At 42.6% G+C, this 18,964-nt stretch overlaps 3 protein-coding genes across 3 annotated transcripts; 2 read left to right on the top strand and 1 right to left on the bottom strand.

Annotated features, from left to right (window-relative positions):
- Positions 1-3,148: 3,148 nt before the first annotated feature.
- LOC115733730 (probable serine/threonine-protein kinase PBL15) lies at positions 3,149-5,756 on the top strand. Its single transcript, XM_048276970.1, has 5 exons — positions 3,149-3,732; positions 4,229-4,364; positions 4,524-4,660; positions 4,748-4,871; positions 4,982-5,756. Exons 1-5 carry the CDS (start codon positions 3,304-3,306, stop codon positions 5,428-5,430), a joined length of 1,275 nt encoding a protein of 424 aa, XP_048132927.1. The 5' UTR covers positions 3,149-3,303; the 3' UTR covers positions 5,431-5,756.
- Positions 5,757-7,693: 1,937 nt separating this feature from the next.
- On the top strand, positions 7,694-9,675 carry LOC115732203 (phosphatidylinositol N-acetylglucosaminyltransferase subunit A). Its single transcript, XM_030662862.2, is given in 3 exon segments — positions 7,694-8,655; positions 8,832-9,008; positions 9,010-9,675. Coding segments are annotated over 3 exon segments (1,713 nt in total). The 5' UTR covers positions 7,694-7,698; the 3' UTR covers positions 9,589-9,675.
- A 26-nt stretch (positions 9,676-9,701) lies between these two features.
- LOC115732204 (coniferyl alcohol acyltransferase) lies at positions 9,702-12,503 on the bottom strand. The gene is made up of 2 exons (XM_030662863.2): positions 11,991-12,503; positions 9,702-10,777 (listed from the first exon to the last, which is right to left on the bottom strand). Exons 1-2 carry the CDS (start codon positions 12,426-12,428, stop codon positions 9,851-9,853), a joined length of 1,365 nt encoding a protein of 454 aa, XP_030518723.2. The 5' UTR covers positions 12,429-12,503; the 3' UTR covers positions 9,702-9,850.
- Between the last annotated feature and the right edge of the window lie 6,461 nt (positions 12,504-18,964).

Below are 18,964 nucleotides of genomic sequence, written 5' to 3'. Positions count from 1 at the left end.
AACTTGCTGCTTGTGATGGAGTATAACACCAATTTGACCTTCCTATCGGCCAATGAGGCGGCGGTCTTCAAATCTGGGGGGCGGGAACTCCTACATGGCCGTGGAACTCCTTGGCAAGGGGGAGATGCCGGTTTCTAAGGAGACATGGAGGGAAGGGGAGGAGGAGGAGGAGGAGGGTGTTAGGACGCTGCGCATTCGTACAAGGTCTGGTGGGAACAAAAGGTTTAACTGAGTTAGTTGACATATATCGCAACTTCATAGTGAAAACACCGAACAAGATTTAGAATAGGGGACAACAAATCTTCATCTTATGAATTGTGCCAAAACTAGTGTGTCTCGAGACACTTCCTAGTTCATTTGTTTAATGTTACAAATAAATTTGTTTCTTAATAGTTCAACTTTGTCGAGTGGTGCATTTGGGAGAGTTTTTAGAAATGCATTTGCATAAATGCAAAGGAATTTGGATTAAAGGGGTTTTTGTTGAAATGTAAATAAACACTTTGCTTTTAGGCTAAAGGCCTTTCACAAAAAGCAAATAGTGTTTGGTTGATACTATTTGCATAAAGGGCTTTGGTAAAAGAAGGGGAAAAAAATTGCAATAAATCTCAACTCCAAATCAATTGGCAGTCCCACCACAACGGTTGATGAGGTTGCGCAACCCCAATTTAGGCGTCACTGAAGGCACGCAACCTTAGGTGATCATCCTGTGCAACCCTAGGCAATGTAACGCCGAGGTTGCGCAACCTTAGGTGACCCAAATCTGGGCCTACGAGCTTCGCGCATACCTAATGAGGGCTGCAAGGTCACATGACCTCAGACAAGCCACATTTGACGAATACGACGAGTCTCGAATCTTGAATTCGGCCACACTCAATTGGCGACCCTTGACTTCGTCGATTAGGGCTCAAAATTGAACACAAACATGGTGCGACCCCTCAGCCGGCATCACGCAAGCCTCATGACCCTCCACTCATCAGATCTCGTACCGACCCTATAGATTTGGCCTTAACGACCCACAACCTTCGACCCTCGACAATACTCGACCCTCAAAGATCATTCCACGGCAACTGTCCCTCGACGACCATCCCTCGATTCATACAGCCCTCGTTCAGAGAGACACGACAAGCAGAGGAAAGAGGTGAATAATGCCAATTTCAAGGGTGAAAGAAGAATACGAAAAATTGATGAAGACGGCAAAATTGGAGTTGAAAATGTCATTAATCATGAGCTCCAACATTCTGAAAATACCCCAATCCTTATGAGTAGTGGCCTCGAACTAAAGGCCTTTGGAAATGCATTGCACTTTTCCGGTGCACTCCCCAAATTATTTATCAAGCAGTTTAGCATTTGTCCTAAGTTAGAGTCTCAAAGGACTTTGGGAATGTGTTCCCAATCATACCCCAAGCAGTATTGTATGCTCTTGAATGCCATTATTCTCATCACGCATTTGGGAGCTTAGGGTTCCACTAAAGCTCATACTGAAATAAGATTACTTTTTCACTAAAGTTCTGAAATTCAAATTGGTTTATATGCGAGTGGAGCAGGAAAAAGAAGTTTATGTTTTGGTAGATAATTATCATTATGAGCCTCACGTATGGCATCACTTTCAACTGCTCCTCCGGATATCTTCTAATGCGCACCCAAATTTGCTGCTCTCATCACTCCTCTGCCCATACATATCGTGCCTCCATACCTTTGCCAAAAAGTATATATCTAGATCCAATTGGGTCACGTTACTTACAAGTTCAGGTATTTTGATTTTTGCTAAGAAAGGAACAAAAAAGTTTAGCTAAAAACCCTAGGTCAAGAAATTGAATTCTGCACATAAGTCCATTTGCATCGTTTGCTTTCTCATTGAGAACTACATCATCATTCGGTTGGAGCAAGTAACATTTGAAAGGAAATAATGAAGTGCTAGATAAATTTACGCGTTTTTGGCTAGTGACACCCTAGAGCAAGTTGACGTGGCTCACCGAAGGTCTTATCAGCAACGTAAGTTAAAAATGAAAATATTTAAAAAAAACAAAAAAGCCAAAATTTTCAAAAAAAAAAAAAACACTCACGGCTGACTATGGACAAGCCCTCGCAAGTGTCTGCCACCACAACCGCTGTGAAGGGCCGGTGGAGGTCGTCGGGGCCTTCTCGAAACCCGGTGACCCTCGCTAGCCCGGGGCAAGGCCTTGACGGCCCCCGGTGAGGGCTTGCTCGCCCATGATCCGAGTGAGGGTCGATGGCTCTCGCACGGGGTCTCACCACATTGAGCAACCCTAGGCGAGGGTTGCACCCGGCTCCGGTTTGGGCGAGCAAGCCCTCGGCCGGGGCTAGCGAAGGTCGTCGGGCTTCAAGAAGGCCCAAGCGAACTCCAACATCCTTTCCCGACGATTGTGACAGTAGTCATGAGCGATGGCTAGGCCAAGTGAGGGGTTGTTCTTTTTTTTTTTTTTTTGCTTGATTTTCTTTTGATTTTAAGCTTTTTAATATCTTGAGTTTGTCTTTATCTTTAATAACTCTACGTGATTGATTTTATTTTTGTAAAAAAAATAAGCCGCATCATATTAAAATTTTAATTATGAATATTATATAACCAATTTGACTGGAATTTCTCAGTTTTATTTTTTAAGTGATTGTTTTTTCTCCGATTTAGCACGTAAGTAAGTCGGCGAAAAGTTTTGACTCTAAAGTAAATGTCATGTACAAGTTTTGGCACTTTTAATATCTTTTTGTCGTATTTTAACACATACAATGACCTTTCTAATTCTTTCGCTGTCCTATTTTTTTATATTTGTCAGAAGCTATATGTAGTATATATCATACCGTTTGCATTATTCCTGCCGACTAAGCTCGACGAGTTGGTGAGGTGAAGACATAGACACGATTGGCTAGTAACATAGGAGTTGTTGAACTCTGGCAATTGGCTGATATTAGCAATTCCCACCCAAAATCTCCCCAAAAGTAAAAGTATATGATCCATATCCAAAATCCTTCCTAAAAATAATTTGTGATGCACGGGCAATTTCTGCATGAAGACACCATAGTATGTGACAAAACACGCGACAATAAAAATTTAAGATAATGTCATAAAAGACAAGATGTTAGTTTAATGAGAAAAACAAATACACTCTCCCCAATTTTAGTAGAGTGGTTAGGGCAGTTGAAGAAAGAATGTCTTCCTGTTTCCTGTCTCTCTCCCTCTCTTTATACCCCCTCGATTCTCATGAGAGTTAAAGCCATGATTTGTTGGCACCAAGAATATCTCCTCCTCTTCTTCTTCCTCTTCTTCCATCGAGCATTAACAAGAACGACATGAAGGAAAAGGAGTCGAATTCGAAGCCATGGAGGCCGGCCTTGACCGCCAACTGCTGCTCGGCCGAGGACCAGACCGTCTTCAGCAACTTCAGCCGGTGCCGCCCCTCGCGGTCGGAGTACTCCAAGAACCTTGCGCCGATGCCGTCATTCCGGAGGCTCTCCTTCTCCGACCTCAGCCGGTCGTCCTCGATGCGCATCAACGAGGACCTCGCGCAGTCCTTCGGGCCCGACCTGTACGACTTCCAGCTGGTCGAGCTGAAGGCAATCACGCAGAACTTCTCGAGCCACTTCTTGCTCGGCGAGGGTGGGTTCGGGACGGTCCACAAGGGATACCTAGACGACAGCATGAGGCAGGGCTTGAAGGCGCAGGCCGTCGCCGTGAAGCTCCTGGACATTGAAGGCCTTCAAGGACACCGTGAATGGCTGGTGAGTACATAAGCTTTTAGCACCATCTGCATACGGAAGATCAAAGGGACTTCCCCTTCAATAGAACAGTTCATAAGTCTAATCGACATTAAATTAAACTTTATTGTCAAAGAAAAGTCAAAAACAACAGCCAACCACGGCTGTCAGTTGACTTCATACTGTGACGTACATCCATCAATTATTGCTACAGGCCAGGAACCAAGGTTGAAAACCGGGACCGGCTAAAAGTTTGAGAAATAGATTGGGTTCTGATGCGTCAAGATACAGTCAATTAATTATTCTAGGACCCTAAGGTGCCCAAAATTTCTTTAAAAATAAAAGACTAATAATCTTGATTATATGTAACATCATGTTCTTAGTCACATCTGCATGCTTATTATGTGAATTTTCTTTGCTTAGGATTAGGTAAAGAAATAATTAAAAAAACAAGTGATCATAATAACATTAATTAGTCGAATTTGAATTTGAAAGTTTTTTTTTGCTCCTGATGTTTCAGGCGGAAGTGATATTTCTGGGGCAACTTAGGCACCCGAACTTGGTTCGATTGATCGGCTACTGTTGTGAGGACGAAGAACGACTCCTCGTATACGAGTTTATGCCTCGAGGTAGCTTAGAGAACCACTTATTCAAGAGTAAGTTCACTACCCATTTAATTTAATTTTTTTCGTCTAAGTCGGATTGGCATTTTCACTAAGGAATAACTAAATTTCGCATCATGAAGATGTCTGATAAATATAATTGTCATTAAGAATGGTTTAAAAATTAACTACTAGTAATTTGCCGATTTTCAGGGATATCAATATCATTGCCATGGGCCACAAGGCTCAAAATTGCAATAGGAGCAGCCAAAGGCCTTGCCTTCTTGCATGGTGCTGAGAAGCCGGTGATCTACAGGGACTTCAAAACTTCCAATATCTTGCTTGATTCTGTGAGTTTCTTGGACACTACAGTATACTGAGCACAAAACATTACTGGAAAATTACAATATAAGTTCCATTTTTTCGAGTAATTCCAGGATTTCACCGCCAAATTATCCGACTTTGGACTCGCCAAAATGGGGCCGGAAGGATCGAAATCCCATGTTACGACTCGAGTGATGGGTACATACGGTTACGCTGCACCAGAGTACGTCTCAACCGGTAATGCCTTATACCCGAACCGAAAAACAACATCGACTGATCAATTACCAACAAGTAACAATTGACTGGAAATATATATACCCAATCAACTAATAATGATTTGCTTTCAGGGCACCTGACGACGAAGAGCGATGTGTACAGCTTTGGGGTGGTCCTCCTGGAGCTGCTCACTGGGAGGCGGGCCGTCGACAAGCTCCGGCCGAAGACCGAGCAGAACCTGGTGGATTGGACCAAGCCCTATCTGACAAGCAGCAGGAAGCTGAGGTGCATCATGGACCCAAGGCTCGGGGGGCAGTACTCAGTAAAAGGGGCCAAAGAGATGGCCCTCTTAGCTCTGCAATGCATCAGCTTGCAGCCCAAGGACAGGCCGAGAATGCCTGCCATCATTGAGGCCCTTGAATGCCTCCAGAACTTGAAGGACATGGCTGTGAATTCTGGTCAGTGGCCGTCCAGCAAGACCAATGCAAGAAATGGAGTTCATGCCAAGGGAAGGAATGTGGAAGCCAAGAATGGGAATTACAGAAAGTCTTATCCTGTCACTCCTGTTAGGAAAACATGAGGGGAAACAAAAGGATGGGAAGGTGGGAGGTTTCTTTTGTCTAAGTGTAAAGTAGAATGTGTGAAGGTTCTCCTCTCAGGAGTTCTTATAATACCTTGTAAAATGATATACAGCGATTTAGTCGCCGGTGTATATATATGTATATGTATCACACATAAGGATAATAGATGGGCAACAAGAAGAAAAAATGAAGGGAGTGTAGTCATTGGAATCTTCTAAAATATAATAAGGATGTACTTAGGGAATGGTGATGGCACATATGGCATTTATGTTGGACTATCGAGTATACCCTTATTTCTTGTCGGTTCGATCCCTCACAAAGCGAGGGGCACTTTTGGCTCGTTTTTTAAGAATTTCCGACTTTTGTTATGTCTCTTTGCAAAACACGGGAGTCGAACCCTGCATCCCTATGATACTAGTGTCTCCACTCTCTCCAACCCCTTTATCAGCAGGGCCCTATGCTTATTGGTGCTCATTTTTTACTTAGTTCGTGAGGTTAGTGAAAATTTATCACAGAATTGAGGTTCACTTACTTAATAAGATTGATATGTAAGGGCTTTTTCGTCATGAAAAAAAAATTAGTGAAATATATATGCCTGGATCAATTGTTCAACATAAGACCGATTTCACATCATTAAGTGCAAATAATCTTATATCCGAACCATCCACTTGGGTTTAGTTCACGTGTGATATAGTTCATGCTAAGGAATTTTTCATGTGGGTTTAATTACCTAAGAAGGCTTGAACCATAATAAGAAAATAGGGATTTGCGCTATGTCTAGCTCAGCTTAGGAACCTATTGGAACCAAACCAATCCAGCTGGTTCAAGGAAGAGTCGATTTGGTTCTGCATTTCAAAAAATAAGAACCAATCTTCAGTTGGTTCGGTCCCCTATTCTTAAGATGTACGTCACTTATTATGTTCCGTCTCGGTTATCCTAAAAATATTTCTATTTTTCCAAACCGATTTTTGGATAGAACCGGGCATTGGTAGACTCGATTGTAGGCCGCTTCCAAAGCAACCTAGCTTCCCGGTTCCAATTTCATGAAATCGAGACCAACAAGGTCTGTCTCAGGTTCCGGTTTCAAGACCGATCGTACTTGAAAAAGCACCACCTGCGCCCCGTGCTAGTTGACTAGCAAACAATCAACCATTGTTGAAGGGGCAAGCAATGCATCAATGGAAGTGCCAGTGATGAACATCTTCAGATTCAAAGGGCTTTCCTAGAACTAGCTCAACCCCCCAAAAACTTTAAGTCTACTTCGTAGCTTACCACGTTCATAGGCTTGAGATTTGGAAAGAGATGGATCAAAACCCAAGCAAAGCAACGCCAATTTCACAACCTCCCCATTGCTTGGTGAAGAAGGCCCCCCCTCCATGTGAGCTCACCAAGTGTTAGCAGCTGGATTAAACATGCTCAAGACCGAAGCAAAGTAGACAGAGAGCCAATAGTGCTTTCCCACCAAGCAAAGTGGGAGCACTTCCAATGCCCAAATCACATGGTTGACGAAGCGAGCTCGGTTTTGTTGACTTCAATTTACTTTATTTTATGCTTATGGACGAGTACCACCAAAGTCCGTGTATGCGGAAATCAAACTCTTCAATCGCAAAAAACCCAAAAACCTGCCTCGTGGCGCTGAGGCGGCTTTGAATTTGGCCAAGTCCTAACATGCAAACTGCCTTCCATTCCAAACAACCCAAACTTGGGGTTGACCTTTTTTTTCGACCGTCCAAGTTTCAAATCCGTTGATTCGATTTGCCTAACTTTGGCCGAGTGGGACGTTCCACAGTCCATTGGAATCGAAGACATTACTTTCGTTGAATCTCGCCGGGGAAGGAACTGTTGCAAAGGATTAGGCGTTGAAGTTTGAGATCTTGTGCTCAATTGTACCCCAAATCGATTGCTTCTCGGGAAAATTACCATTGATGTCATTGTGTTAAACCCACGATTATTGACTGCCAAAATCGACCTCTAATCACCCCATCAATCCACCTTTGTTTTTCAGAATCTTTAAAGGGTCGTGTCAAAGATTTCGATAGCATCTATTGATATACTAGACGATGGCAAATATCGTTTTGCATTGGTGCTAGAAATGGGGGGCGAAACGAGAAGGGTTCCAAACTAACTTTACGGGGAGCAAGTTACGACTAAACTCATCTTTTTCATGAGTCTTGGTTATGTTATTGCTTTCAAAAGATGGAATGACGATTCAAAAAGGTCAAATAAGTGTAAAGAGGAAGAGATGAAGGGAAGTCACAAGCATCCAAATGAAGGTTCCTCTTTCCCTCTTTTTCAACCAAAGGCGTGAGAAACGCACCACTCCAAGAACAGCCCTTGCTCTACTGCGTGCCTACCTCCCCAGATCCCTCCAAAGCAATCCATCCCATTCACGCTCCAAAGCCATAGAACCGATCCCTTCCTTCACCTCCGTTTGTTCGTTTGGCATTCATCCCAACATGGCCTTCGCTGCCGCGGCCGCCGCCGCCAACAAGCCCAAGAAAGTGGTGACTCCGTCCCAATCCAACCTGTGTATCACCCTCTTCTTCATCGTCCTCTTCACCATCCCCGCCCTCTTCCTCCTCCGCGCCACCACCACCACCACCTCCTCCGCCTGCGCCGCCCTCTTCCCCAATGCCGCAGCCAAGGCCGCTGCCCACGGCCCGAAGCCCTTCCTCGGCGATCTCCGCGACGCCCGCTTCGCGTGGAACCGCCTCTCCTTCGACGGCCCGAGGGATGCCCGACGCCCGCTGCCGGTGCTCCGGATTGCTGTGTTCTCCCGGAAGTGGCCGGTCGGCACGACCCCAGGCGGCATGGAGCGCCACGCCTACACCCTCCACACCGCCCTCGCAGCCCGTGGCCACCAAGTCCACGTGTTCACGTCCCCCATCGAGGGCGCCGCCGACATCAAGGACAACACGGGGGGTGTGCCGACTCCTCCGCCACGGTTGCATTTCCACGAGGGCGAGCCAGGGAGGTGGAGGTACAACAAGGCGTGGGAGATGTTTGTGGAGGAGAACGGGCGGGAGGCGTTCGACGTCGTGCACTCGGAGAGCGTGGCGCTCCCTCACTGGGTGGCCCGAGACGTGCCAAACCTCGCCGTGTCGTGGCATGGGATCGCGCTCGAGAGCCTGCAGTCGGACATTTACCAGGACCTGGCGCTGAGGCCGGATGGCGAGCCCATCCCGCCGGACGTTAACAAGAACATGCAAGGCGTGATTCCGAAGGTACGTTACAGAAGTCGTTAAGCCTCTCTTTTCTCGCCTTCCTTAATCTAGTATCTATAATTTGCTAGAGCAATTCAATCTAATCAATCAATTAATTAGTCATATCCTAGTGAAAAAGTTATTTTCTGATCTCAACATGGGCAGGGGATTCTTACATAGATGTGCTTTTGAATCAGGTGCTTAACGAAATCAGGTTCTTCCACAAATATGCCCACCACGTGGCGATCAGCGATAGCTGCGGTGAGATGTTGCGCGACGTGTACCAAATCCCGACCAAGAGAGTCCACGTCATCCTCAATGGAGTCGACGAGGCCGACTTCGGGCAGAATCCTGAGTCGGGCCGTGAATTCCGGTTCCCAAATGGGCGTCCCTGGGAACGCGACCGTCGTGCTGGGTGTCGCCGGCAGGCTCGTCAAGGACAAAGGCCACCCCCTCCTCCATCGAGCATTCTCCATAATCACCAAACGGCACCCGAACGTGTACCTAGTCATCGCGGGCTCCGGCCCATGGGCCGGTCGCTACAAGGAATTGGGCCCTAGGGTCTTGGTCCAGGGCTCGATGAGCCCGTCTCAGTTGGGCCGTTTCTACAATTCGATCGACGTCTTCCTGAATCCGACGCTAAGGCCGCAAGGGCTGGACCTGACGCTGATGGAGGCGATGATGAGCGGGAAGCCGGTGATGGCGTCAAGGTTCCCAAGCATCAAAGGGACGATCGTCGTGGACGATGAGTTAGGGTTTTTGTTCTCGCCGAACGTGGAGTCGCTTGTGGAGGCGATGGAGACGGTGATCACGGAAGGTCCGAAGAGGCTGGCCGAGAGAGGTAGGGCTTGTAGACAATACGCAATGTCAATGTTCACGGCGAGGAAGATGGCTTTGGCGTACGAGAGATTATTTTTATGTATAAAGAACGAGACATTTTGTAAGTATCCTTAGCTTTCATGGCGCGTTTCCGTATACAATACACAATTCAAATTTTCGGAATTTCTTTCCCTTCTTTAGGGAGATCAAATACAATACAATTTCAACATTATAATACAAGACGAAATTCAAGATGATTTTTCCATTTTTGATATCCTACCACAATTTCTAAATATCAATTCTATAGTAATTATACACGTTGGCACATGAAAGGCTTTTCCTAACCAATAGTAGGTACAGTAGCTCAGGCTAATGTAAATCACAATATACACGAACACTACAGTTGAAGATGTCTAGTAGACATGGGTTGAAGAATGGGATCCGATTCGAATGCGGCCGCCAGCTCCGGCCTCAGGATAGCCGACACGGTCCACGAGCCGTCGCCTCTAGCACTCGATCTCTGATTCACGTAGCTGAGGCCGATCTTTTCTATGGTGGAACAAACCGTCCCTAGCACAGGGTTTCCGAACCCAAAATCCAATTCCGCCACCGGGAATCTCCGACCGGAAGAGACGACGAGCGTGGGCCCTCCTTGACCAAGGACAACCCTAGACAGCATCAGCCCGGGCCTATGGCATTCGATCCAATCTATCAAATCCAAGAAATGACTTCGAGTTGTGACCTCAGAAATTGCCTCGTGAACCTTGCTTGAAACATCTGCTATAGTCCCGTTCTTCAAGTCTTCAATACTTGCCTCTCCGACAGCCAAAGACAACACATTTCCTATGTAATCCGGCGACGGGTCAGAATCTCCGTCGCCCATCCTTCCTCTTCCATCGACTAACCAACCCATCTTGCAATTCGCATGTAACTCGACATTGATTGCGCGGACCATCATCTTCCATAGATAAGCCGAGAAGGCCTCGATCTTCGTCCGGCTCCGACCATCCGACGAGGCGAGCTTCTGCAAGTTACTAATGCTTTCGTACTCCACGTGATAAAGCCGCTTGAGCAAAGTATTGGGCGTCGGGATGTTTAGTATGTCTTCCAAGGTGCACTTCAGAAAAGCTTGGTCTAGTGACGAGTGGTATGTCGGAGGGATACGTGGGCGGAGGTTGCGACTATGATTCGGTCTGCATGAAATCGGTATGTTCCTCGAAATTTCGGACCACGAGAGAAGAAACTTGCCGAATGCGCTCGCGTCGCCGAGGGCGTGGTCGAAGCTGAACGTCAACGAAATGCTTCCGCAGCTGTACTTCGTTACCTGCCATGTTTTCAAACCCGAATCAGTCGAAAAGAATTGAGAAAGATAAAGAGTGTAGAAGGGGATGACGTTCTTGATTCAAAGGTGTCCACTTAATTGGACATTTGAGTTGATTCCCGTCATTTTCACACAAATTAAAAACACAACTGTAGGAAGTTTCCGCCAAGTAAGGATTGGGAAAGCGGAATACTTCCTTGACGGTCTGACGATCTTATTAGTTATTTATTACCATAGATCCATATACCATGATCGCGTGTTTTGCATAAAGTACTCATTAATTGGAATATCGTGGAGTCAGAAATAATGATAGTACTATCGGGTTAGCGAATTTCATTGGGAAAAATATAGCCCATGAGTAAATGGAAAAAAAATCATTTTTTGGGCTAAGGACCGACCAGGGTGGCTCGCCAACCCTTGCCTCCCACAGTGAGAACCGGCATGATCACCGGCCCTTTCCCGAAAAAAAATGTAAAGAGAAAGAAAAGAAAAAACAAAAAAAAATACCAAAATTATTAAAATTTATTAGAATATGTCAACGTCAGCCTTGGATATGCTATATAGGATGACTGACGTCTATGCCATCGATTTCCGACCAAAATTGCCGGATAGACCGAATTGGCGCAAATATAGAAGGTTTATGACTCAATTAGCTCAAAAAAAAGTTTATGATTAAATTGGCACAAGTGCAGTAGATTTAAGACTTGTTTTTTGGTAAATTTCCCGCCAGATTGTTCCATCAAAAGGAATCCTTAAAATGGATCTCCTATTTGAAATCTTGATTACATATATATGCTAAATGCTGACAATTTAAGAAGTAAATTTGACTTTGTAACGAGATACTTGCATGGTTTGGCTGCTAAGGTTTCAACAAGACTGGTGGTTCCTTTGGTTTAGTGCCTTCTCTATTTTGAGTGACACTTAGTGGTTAGACAAATAGATACGGTGAATTCCATATTAGCATGGTATTAGTCAAATTTGACGATTCAAAGGGATTCAGAATACGTATATCGAACTTATATAAGAACCTGCACTTCTTATATGAGCATAAAGTTACCCCAACTCAATATGCACATCAGAGAGAGAGAGAGAGAGAGAGAGATTTTTTTACCATTGGAAGTCTTAATTTACTATCATGAAGTAGAGTCAAGATTTCAGATATTCAAAGAAGTGAAAGTCAAAGCCATGGTTGCTCTCAACACATTAAAGAAAGTACCTGAACTTGAACCGGGAAGTCGGGTTGAATGTCAACGAGCTTCCCTTGCATGAACTGATTGAGATTGTGGAAATCCAACCGATTCAAATCTCTGCTCGCATCAGCTTCAAGAACCAATGCTCCTGTGTTATCACAGACGATTTCTGGTTCGCCAGTGTTCGGGTTCGGGACAATCCGACCAGCGAACGGGTAGAAGTGAGCTAGAGTAGCTGCTAAAGAGCTCTTGAGGGCTTCCACAATGAAGGCGAAGTCACCGTCATCACTCGCCGGTTTCCGGTAAAAGTAGAAGTAGCTCACCGGAAACCGCCCGGAGAGAAGGTCGAGGTTGGAGAGAGTGAGGACCTGAGGAGGATCTTCCGATGGAGCGATGGATTTCACGATACTTTTCTTGGATATGTTCACCATGAGACCTCCTTGGACTGAAGCTTCAACGTCCATGGATTGAGATGAGGCCTTCCTTTGAGCGATTTTGGCGGAATTACAGAGATTCAGGTTTTTCCTCTATTACATGCATTAGATGTGCTTTTGTAGTGTGGCACGTTGATGTGATTTGATGTGGCCTCACTTGTGCTAAAGTTACATTTTTTTCACTAAAATTACCCTATGTGGAAAACATCTCGTGCACAGTCTTAAATCACAACACACTCATCCATGCATTAAATTGATAATCAACATCAACATCACATTTATCCCAAATTAGTTGGGGTTGGCCATCAACGAATTAAATTGATAATACCATACAAAAATTAGAATAATGTTTTTGAGAAAAAAAAAAACTTCTTTTTTAACACTATAAACGGGCACATCATATGAGGATGCATTTAAATACGGAATTTACAAAGAATTTATGAGATGTGACTTTATTTATTTTGTCCGTTTTATGTTCGTGTTCATTTATTTTCGCTCAGGCGTACATAACATTGGCTTTGTTCGGAACGTTTGTGAGAATTTGGTGGGGAAATATATGTGAGATATATTTGATCTAGATTTAGGTCATTTCGCAAAAGGAAAAGAAATCAATTGCATGGCTAAGTTGGTGAATGCGCTCGATGCATATGAGTCCATTTTATTATTGTGGTTAAAATGTCAATATGGAATGTAAGATTCACGAGTCATGATTCAAACACGAGAAAACAGTTCGAATTTTAAGTAGGAACATAACTTGTTATGATGATCTCCAAAGCGTTGTCATTCAATTTGTTGATAGAATCACATGTTTGTTATAATCCTAGTGATCTCATATATTTATAGACTAGACTTGAGAATTGTATATACATATTCTTCTATTCAACAAAAGTATATGAGATTTCCAGATTTTGGTATAGCGAGAACAAAGTGTTCCTTTTGAGGTTTTGGTTTTACAAAAAATATAATTAGCTAAGTTAACACGGATATGTAGTTCTATAATTTAAAATTTTCATGACGTTTTTTTTATCATGGGTAAATGACAGGAATGGTCCTTATTTGGCCTAATGAGCAATGTGGTCCCTGAATTTTAAATTTATTTAATGTGATCTCTAAACTTTAACCTAATATGTCGTCCCTAAACTTTTAATTTGTTTAATATAGCCCCTGGACTTGTGGTACATATTTGATTTAGTCCATGGACTATATGAAATTTTTCAACGTTGTCCTAAACTTGAGTTAATGGAAGGACTACATTGAACATCTTCGTACGGGCCAGAGACCGAATAGAATATGTACCAAAAGTCCAAGGATTACATGGAACGAATTAAAAGCTCAAGGATAACATTGACCACATTGAACCAATTCAAAATTAAGGGACCGTATTGCACATAGGCCAAAATTTAGGTACCATTTGTGTCATTAGGCCTTCTCATTATTGATCCAATATTGTGATTTGATCTTCCAAATATACTTAACTACTTAGCAAAATCTTCGTCTTAAGAGCCTTGTTAAACATCCATCTTAAAACTTACTAAATGTAAGTGTTTCGATTGATGGAGTTCAAATACCTTAGGCGCGCGCAAGTTCCTTTAGTAGATGAAACAAGGCATCTTAATTTTTGACGTAATTAACCTACATGGATGCACGTAACTTGGTCCATATAAACCACATAAAATTCTAAATATACACAATGCGAAAATTGTCCAAAAAAGTCTTAAATTTATTATACTTATTTAGTCCTAAACCTTTCGAATATGCCAATTTAATCCTAATTCTTTTGATGATTTATCAATTTTGCCCTAAACCTTTTGACAATTTGCTAATATAGTCCTTCCGGCCAAATATCCAAATAATAGGTTAAAGACTAAATTGAAAAATCTTAAAGAGGGTTAGAACTAAATTGACACAATTAAAAGGTTTATGACTAAATTGACAAATCATCAAAAGGTTTAGGACTAAATTGACACAATTAAAATGTTCACGATTAAGTCGGTCTCTATACAACAGATGTAGGACTTTGAAAACAATTATCCCTATCAATACAATAGTAGCCTCGATCCTCAAAGTTATAGTTAAAAAAAAATGGCACGCGATTAAGTAAGTGAAATATGTTACGTCCGAGTCCAACGCTTAATTCCTCGACCAACCTTTCAAGAAGTTACGCAAGAATCGAAGTTTGGCTTGGCATGGTGAGTGCGAAGTGAAAGCGATGGCCATTTGTTTGGAAGGTGATGGCATGCGAAAAAAGCTCTGGAATCTTGGAATCACGGTTGGGAATGGACGCTCTTTCTAAGTGATCCTGCTCTTTTCCTCCCTCCTTTTGGCTAGAAAGAAACCCTAGAGTGTGGCAATTGCCATTTCTTTTCTTTTCCATTTGTCAGGAACCTGCATCTGCATCTTCGTATACTCTATTACTTTGACGGTGTTACATTTTACAGATCATGGAACAGCTTTTACAAAGAGAAAGAGGGCATATATCGTATCGGGGAAAGTTGTTTAGAATGTCCAAAACCTATTATATGGTGGAATTTAGTCATGAACTTTTTAATTGTACCAATTTAATCCTGCATATTTTGACGATTTGATAATTTAGTCTCGAACCTTTATTGGCGAAAGGATTATATTGATAAATTATCAAAAGGTTTAGGACTAAATAGGCAAATGGTCAAAATATTTAGGACTAAATCGGCGCAATCGAAAAGTTTAAGACTAAATTGGTAAATTATCAAAAGATTTAGAATTGCATTGGTACAATTAATAGGTTTATAACTAAATTGGTCGTTGTAAGATAGGTTTAGGATTTTTTGGACAGTTATCCACGTCGTACTACACTCTCATCTGCTTACTATTGGCTCGTTTGATCGTGTCAACATAAATCAAGTCGCTACATGGTTAGATGATTGTTTTTCTCCCCTGGAGGATGCGAATAACCGTTCCTTCTAGCTCGCTTTTTATTGAATCCCAGAATATAGAGCATCTTACTTTCACGCAGCCAACTTATTAATTGGCGCTAACCCTAGATCCTTACTCTCACTTCCCAAAACAGACGTCTCTACATCTATATGTATAAACGCTGGCTGCGCTGAGAATTGATCTTCGCCTAGTGAAGATCCCACCGCTGAACGTGGTGGAGAGACTTCAAAGAAAAAAAGGTGATTATTGCATGATGAAGATGGAGATTGAACTTTAGGTCTTAGTTGCCTTTGTATGGAATGCACTAATCATGACCCTTGTGATAAGGTCCTTTGCAAAAGCGGGACTAAGAATTTGACGGTCGAAAAACAAAGTGGTAGTCGGTGTGGAGGCACCATGGGTTAGCACATTGGCTGTCTGTTCTTCATGCTAGTGGGCGTCACTGTAAGATAGTATTTGCTTAGGTTTGCAAGCAAGAAAGAAAAGACAAAAGCCATCTCCATTTTTGCAATGACTAGAGACAGGAACCCGACATTGATGCCATTTCTAGTGCAGTTAGATGGGTGGAAGCAAACGTAATTTCTCTAATTTGTGAAGTATTCCTTTTTTTTTTTTTTTTTGGGGGGGGTTGTTTGAGACAGGTCAGTTGGATTAAACCGAATCAAACCGTGCACAGATGGTTGAATTCGATTTTGATTGAATGGTTTGGATCTGTCTTAACAACTAATAAGCACCATCATCACTGATAGGTTCAAGGAGATTGATTAAAAGCCATGGATAAGTTTGATTGTTTTCCTTGGGACTACGTATTGGGTTTTGGGTCTAGTACTTTAAATTTGAACAAAACCTTTATCAGCACCCACAGCTTCTTTCTTTGTTGTTGGCTCCCACAGGACAGCTTCTTTGCCTTGTGTTATGTCTTTTTGGGCCAAAGGACAGGTTCTTTTGGTCGAAAAATACAGACTTGTGTAACATTTTTGCAGTACCAACAGATAATAATTGGAGGCATTGGGTCCGTCCAAAGAAAGATCACAAGGACGAGAACCTTTGAGGGTGATATTTTCATGGAGGTCCACAATAAAGTAAAGCACCTTTCTTCTTCTTGTCTTCAACTTTCCAACCAAACATTGGAGGTACACACCACTCATGGAGGTCCACTTTACTAGTTGTAGCTGTAATGGTATGTAACATCACGGAACTTCGCCCTCGTCCAATGTCATTGGCGAAACCCTAGACGATCTCAGCCTCCGTGTTCGTCCGAGGAATATATCAAGCTTGCCCATCCGACATGGTCCCCTATTCCGATGGACGAGTTCAGTGAACCGAGTTACACCTTCAGGCTCATAGTCAAATTAGAATAAGGGAGCAATTCTGTGTGTGGAGATAGAGAATTTACTTGGTGCTATATAAATCATGATGTTCTTGCTCTAAGTTCAGGCTTCCACCCACTATATGAAAGTGAGACCAGATGCAGCCCACGGTCTATTATTGGGAAAAAGGAGAAGTGCAATTTTGGGTAATGCTCTGTGGGAACACAGAGAGAGAGAGAGCCCAAGAATCTAACTTAAAGCCCACTTACATATTGGGCTCGGGAGCTTAAGTGGGTCAAGGACAAATAGCAAACTCTCTGAAACATAGTTCGATAGATCAAACTAGAAGTTGCAAATGTTACTAGGGGTGTGCAACCGGACCGGGATTATACAGAACCCGGATCGGATGACCCGAAAAACAAGGTCAGGAATCGGTTCCTACTCAAACCGGTCCGGGAACCAGTTCCAATTTTTGGGAACCAGTGGAAACAGGTCCGATCCCGCGTTCTAGGTGAAGACCCACCCAGACCGGTTTTAGTTACTATTTTAAAAAAAAAAAAATCCTATCTCGCTTCTTTTGCCAACCTTGCTAACCTTGCAAGTTTCAAAGTGGGCTTTGTGCCTTTTGACTTGCAAGACCAAAAGTGAGATATTATTAGCAAATTTTGGTGTTAGTGCGTAGGAAGAATTGCACTTGTTAATTTAGCGTTTTGTAGGATTATTACTGCTTTTGGTGGATTATAACTTTTATTATTATATTTTGGATTGTTGCTTTTAATGGATTGTCATTTTTATTGCTCATATCGGGGATTTTTGCTTTTGGCGAATAATGAGTTTTATTATTTACCTTTTAATTTGAATCATTTCATCGATACTCATATTATTTTGATGGAAAAAAATGAAATCTGAAAAAAAAAAAAAAAAAAAAAAAGAAAACAGGTTCTCGGGTAGACCCTGGAGCCGGATCGAAAAATAGAATGGGTTCCAAAATAGGTTCTAGGATAAATAAGGTCAATTTTCGATTCCAAAAATTGAAAACCAGTTATACAAAGTCGATTTCGGGGTCTAGGTCCGGACCCTACCCACTCGGCCCATGCTCACCCCTAAATGTTACCATAATTTTAGAAAAATATTTTTGTGAAATGACGATTAAATTTTTCGCGAAACAAACACACCAAAAATGAATGAGCTCAATAGCATAAATAAATTGTTGCACCTACCTCTAATTATGAGCAATGAAGCGTCTTCACTGAAAAGAAAAGCAGTGTCACAATGAGTAGTTGAAACCTCCATTTTAAGCAGCTCCATCGTGTGCATTAATACCCGATCAACTCATCCATTGGAGATGTATTCAAGGGATCCCACCCACTTGACTAGAGACTAGGAACCCGACATTAATGGATCACAAGGAACGGATATGCTTCGTCGGGATTTAATCGACGACGAGGCACAAAACACTTTGCTGAAATTTAGTCGACAAGAAAGTAAGATGATAGAAAGATAGATACAACGTCGGAATTTAATCGACGACGGAGTATTCGAAACCACAACCACAGTACGAGAATTGAAAGATGCGGGAATGTAAAATAGCGGAAAAGATAAACCGCAGGCAAATAGAATGCTAAAAAGAACGACAATAAAGTAGAGGAATGACGGTTGATGATTTGCCGATCCTTTACAACGTTGTGGCTCATGCCTTTTGTAGGTATACAACAAATGAACCATCACAAGCGGTTATGTCTTTGTCCACTTTCGAGTAAGCGCATTATCCTATGTGTAAACATGGCCATGGCCCCTATTTTTCTAGGTTTTCTCCACGTTGAATAGCCGAATTATCTTATCCGTAAGTGATTGATGTTGCCAACGCCAATCCTGATTTGCACCCCGATAGCCCTGTTCGGCATCTCCCATTTACGTTCTTCCGACCGACGACAGAGAACGCCTTTATTTTCTGTCAACTACCCATCGTCGTCGTCGTCATGCCGTATTCTATAGCTTTGGTGTGGGTCAATTTTGGGTGCCAACATATGCCCTCCTTTAAAAGAATTGAATGATTTATGGATCATTTGATTCTTTTAACTAGATAACCGGATGTCAACATGTATCCTCTTGTCATCGGCAAAGTCAATTTTCTTTTTCTTTTACCGAATATTATGTTTGGCAGATTCATTACCTCGCACATTTTTTTCACGAAAGCCACGTTTTGTGAAAAATATTCATGTGGCTCTGTATCTCCGTTTTTAAGCAGTTTCTTGTAATTGGAGACTCTCGCTGTCATTTCAAATATATTGGCAAAGTTTTGGCCTTCAAATTTTTATTTTAGATTGAATTTCAATCCATTGA

This window comes from Rhodamnia argentea, chromosome 3, assembly GCF_020921035.1.
Source record: "Rhodamnia argentea isolate NSW1041297 chromosome 3, ASM2092103v1, whole genome shotgun sequence".
NCBI classification, from domain to species: Eukaryota; Viridiplantae; Streptophyta; class Magnoliopsida; order Myrtales; family Myrtaceae; genus Rhodamnia; species Rhodamnia argentea.
The sequence above is the reverse complement of the archived record's forward strand: the minus strand, read 5'-3'. Positions and strand labels throughout refer to the sequence as shown.

What these genes read in the sequence shown, in the direction of transcription:
- LOC115733730 (XM_048276970.1), top strand. Translation starts at nt 3,304, where the DNA reads ATGAAGGAAAAGGAGTCGAATTCGAAGCCATGGAGGCCGGCCTTGACC. An exon ending in CCAATATCTTGCTTGATTCT is followed by an intron (nt 4,661 to 4,747) that starts GTGAGTTTCTTG and finishes GAGTAATTCCAG; the next exon opens with GATTTCACCGCCAAATTATC. An exon ending in ACCAGAGTACGTCTCAACCG is followed by an intron (nt 4,872 to 4,981) that starts GTAATGCCTTAT and finishes ATTTGCTTTCAG; the next exon opens with GGCACCTGACGACGAAGAGC.
- LOC115732204 (XM_030662863.2), bottom strand. Translation starts at nt 12,428, where the DNA reads ATGGACGTTGAAGCTTCAGTCCAAGGAGGTCTCATGGTGAACATATCC. An exon ending in ACTTCCCGGTTCAAGTTCAG is followed by an intron (nt 10,778 to 11,990) that starts GTACTTTCTTTA and finishes AAAACATGGCAG; the next exon opens with GTAACGAAGTACAGCTGCGG.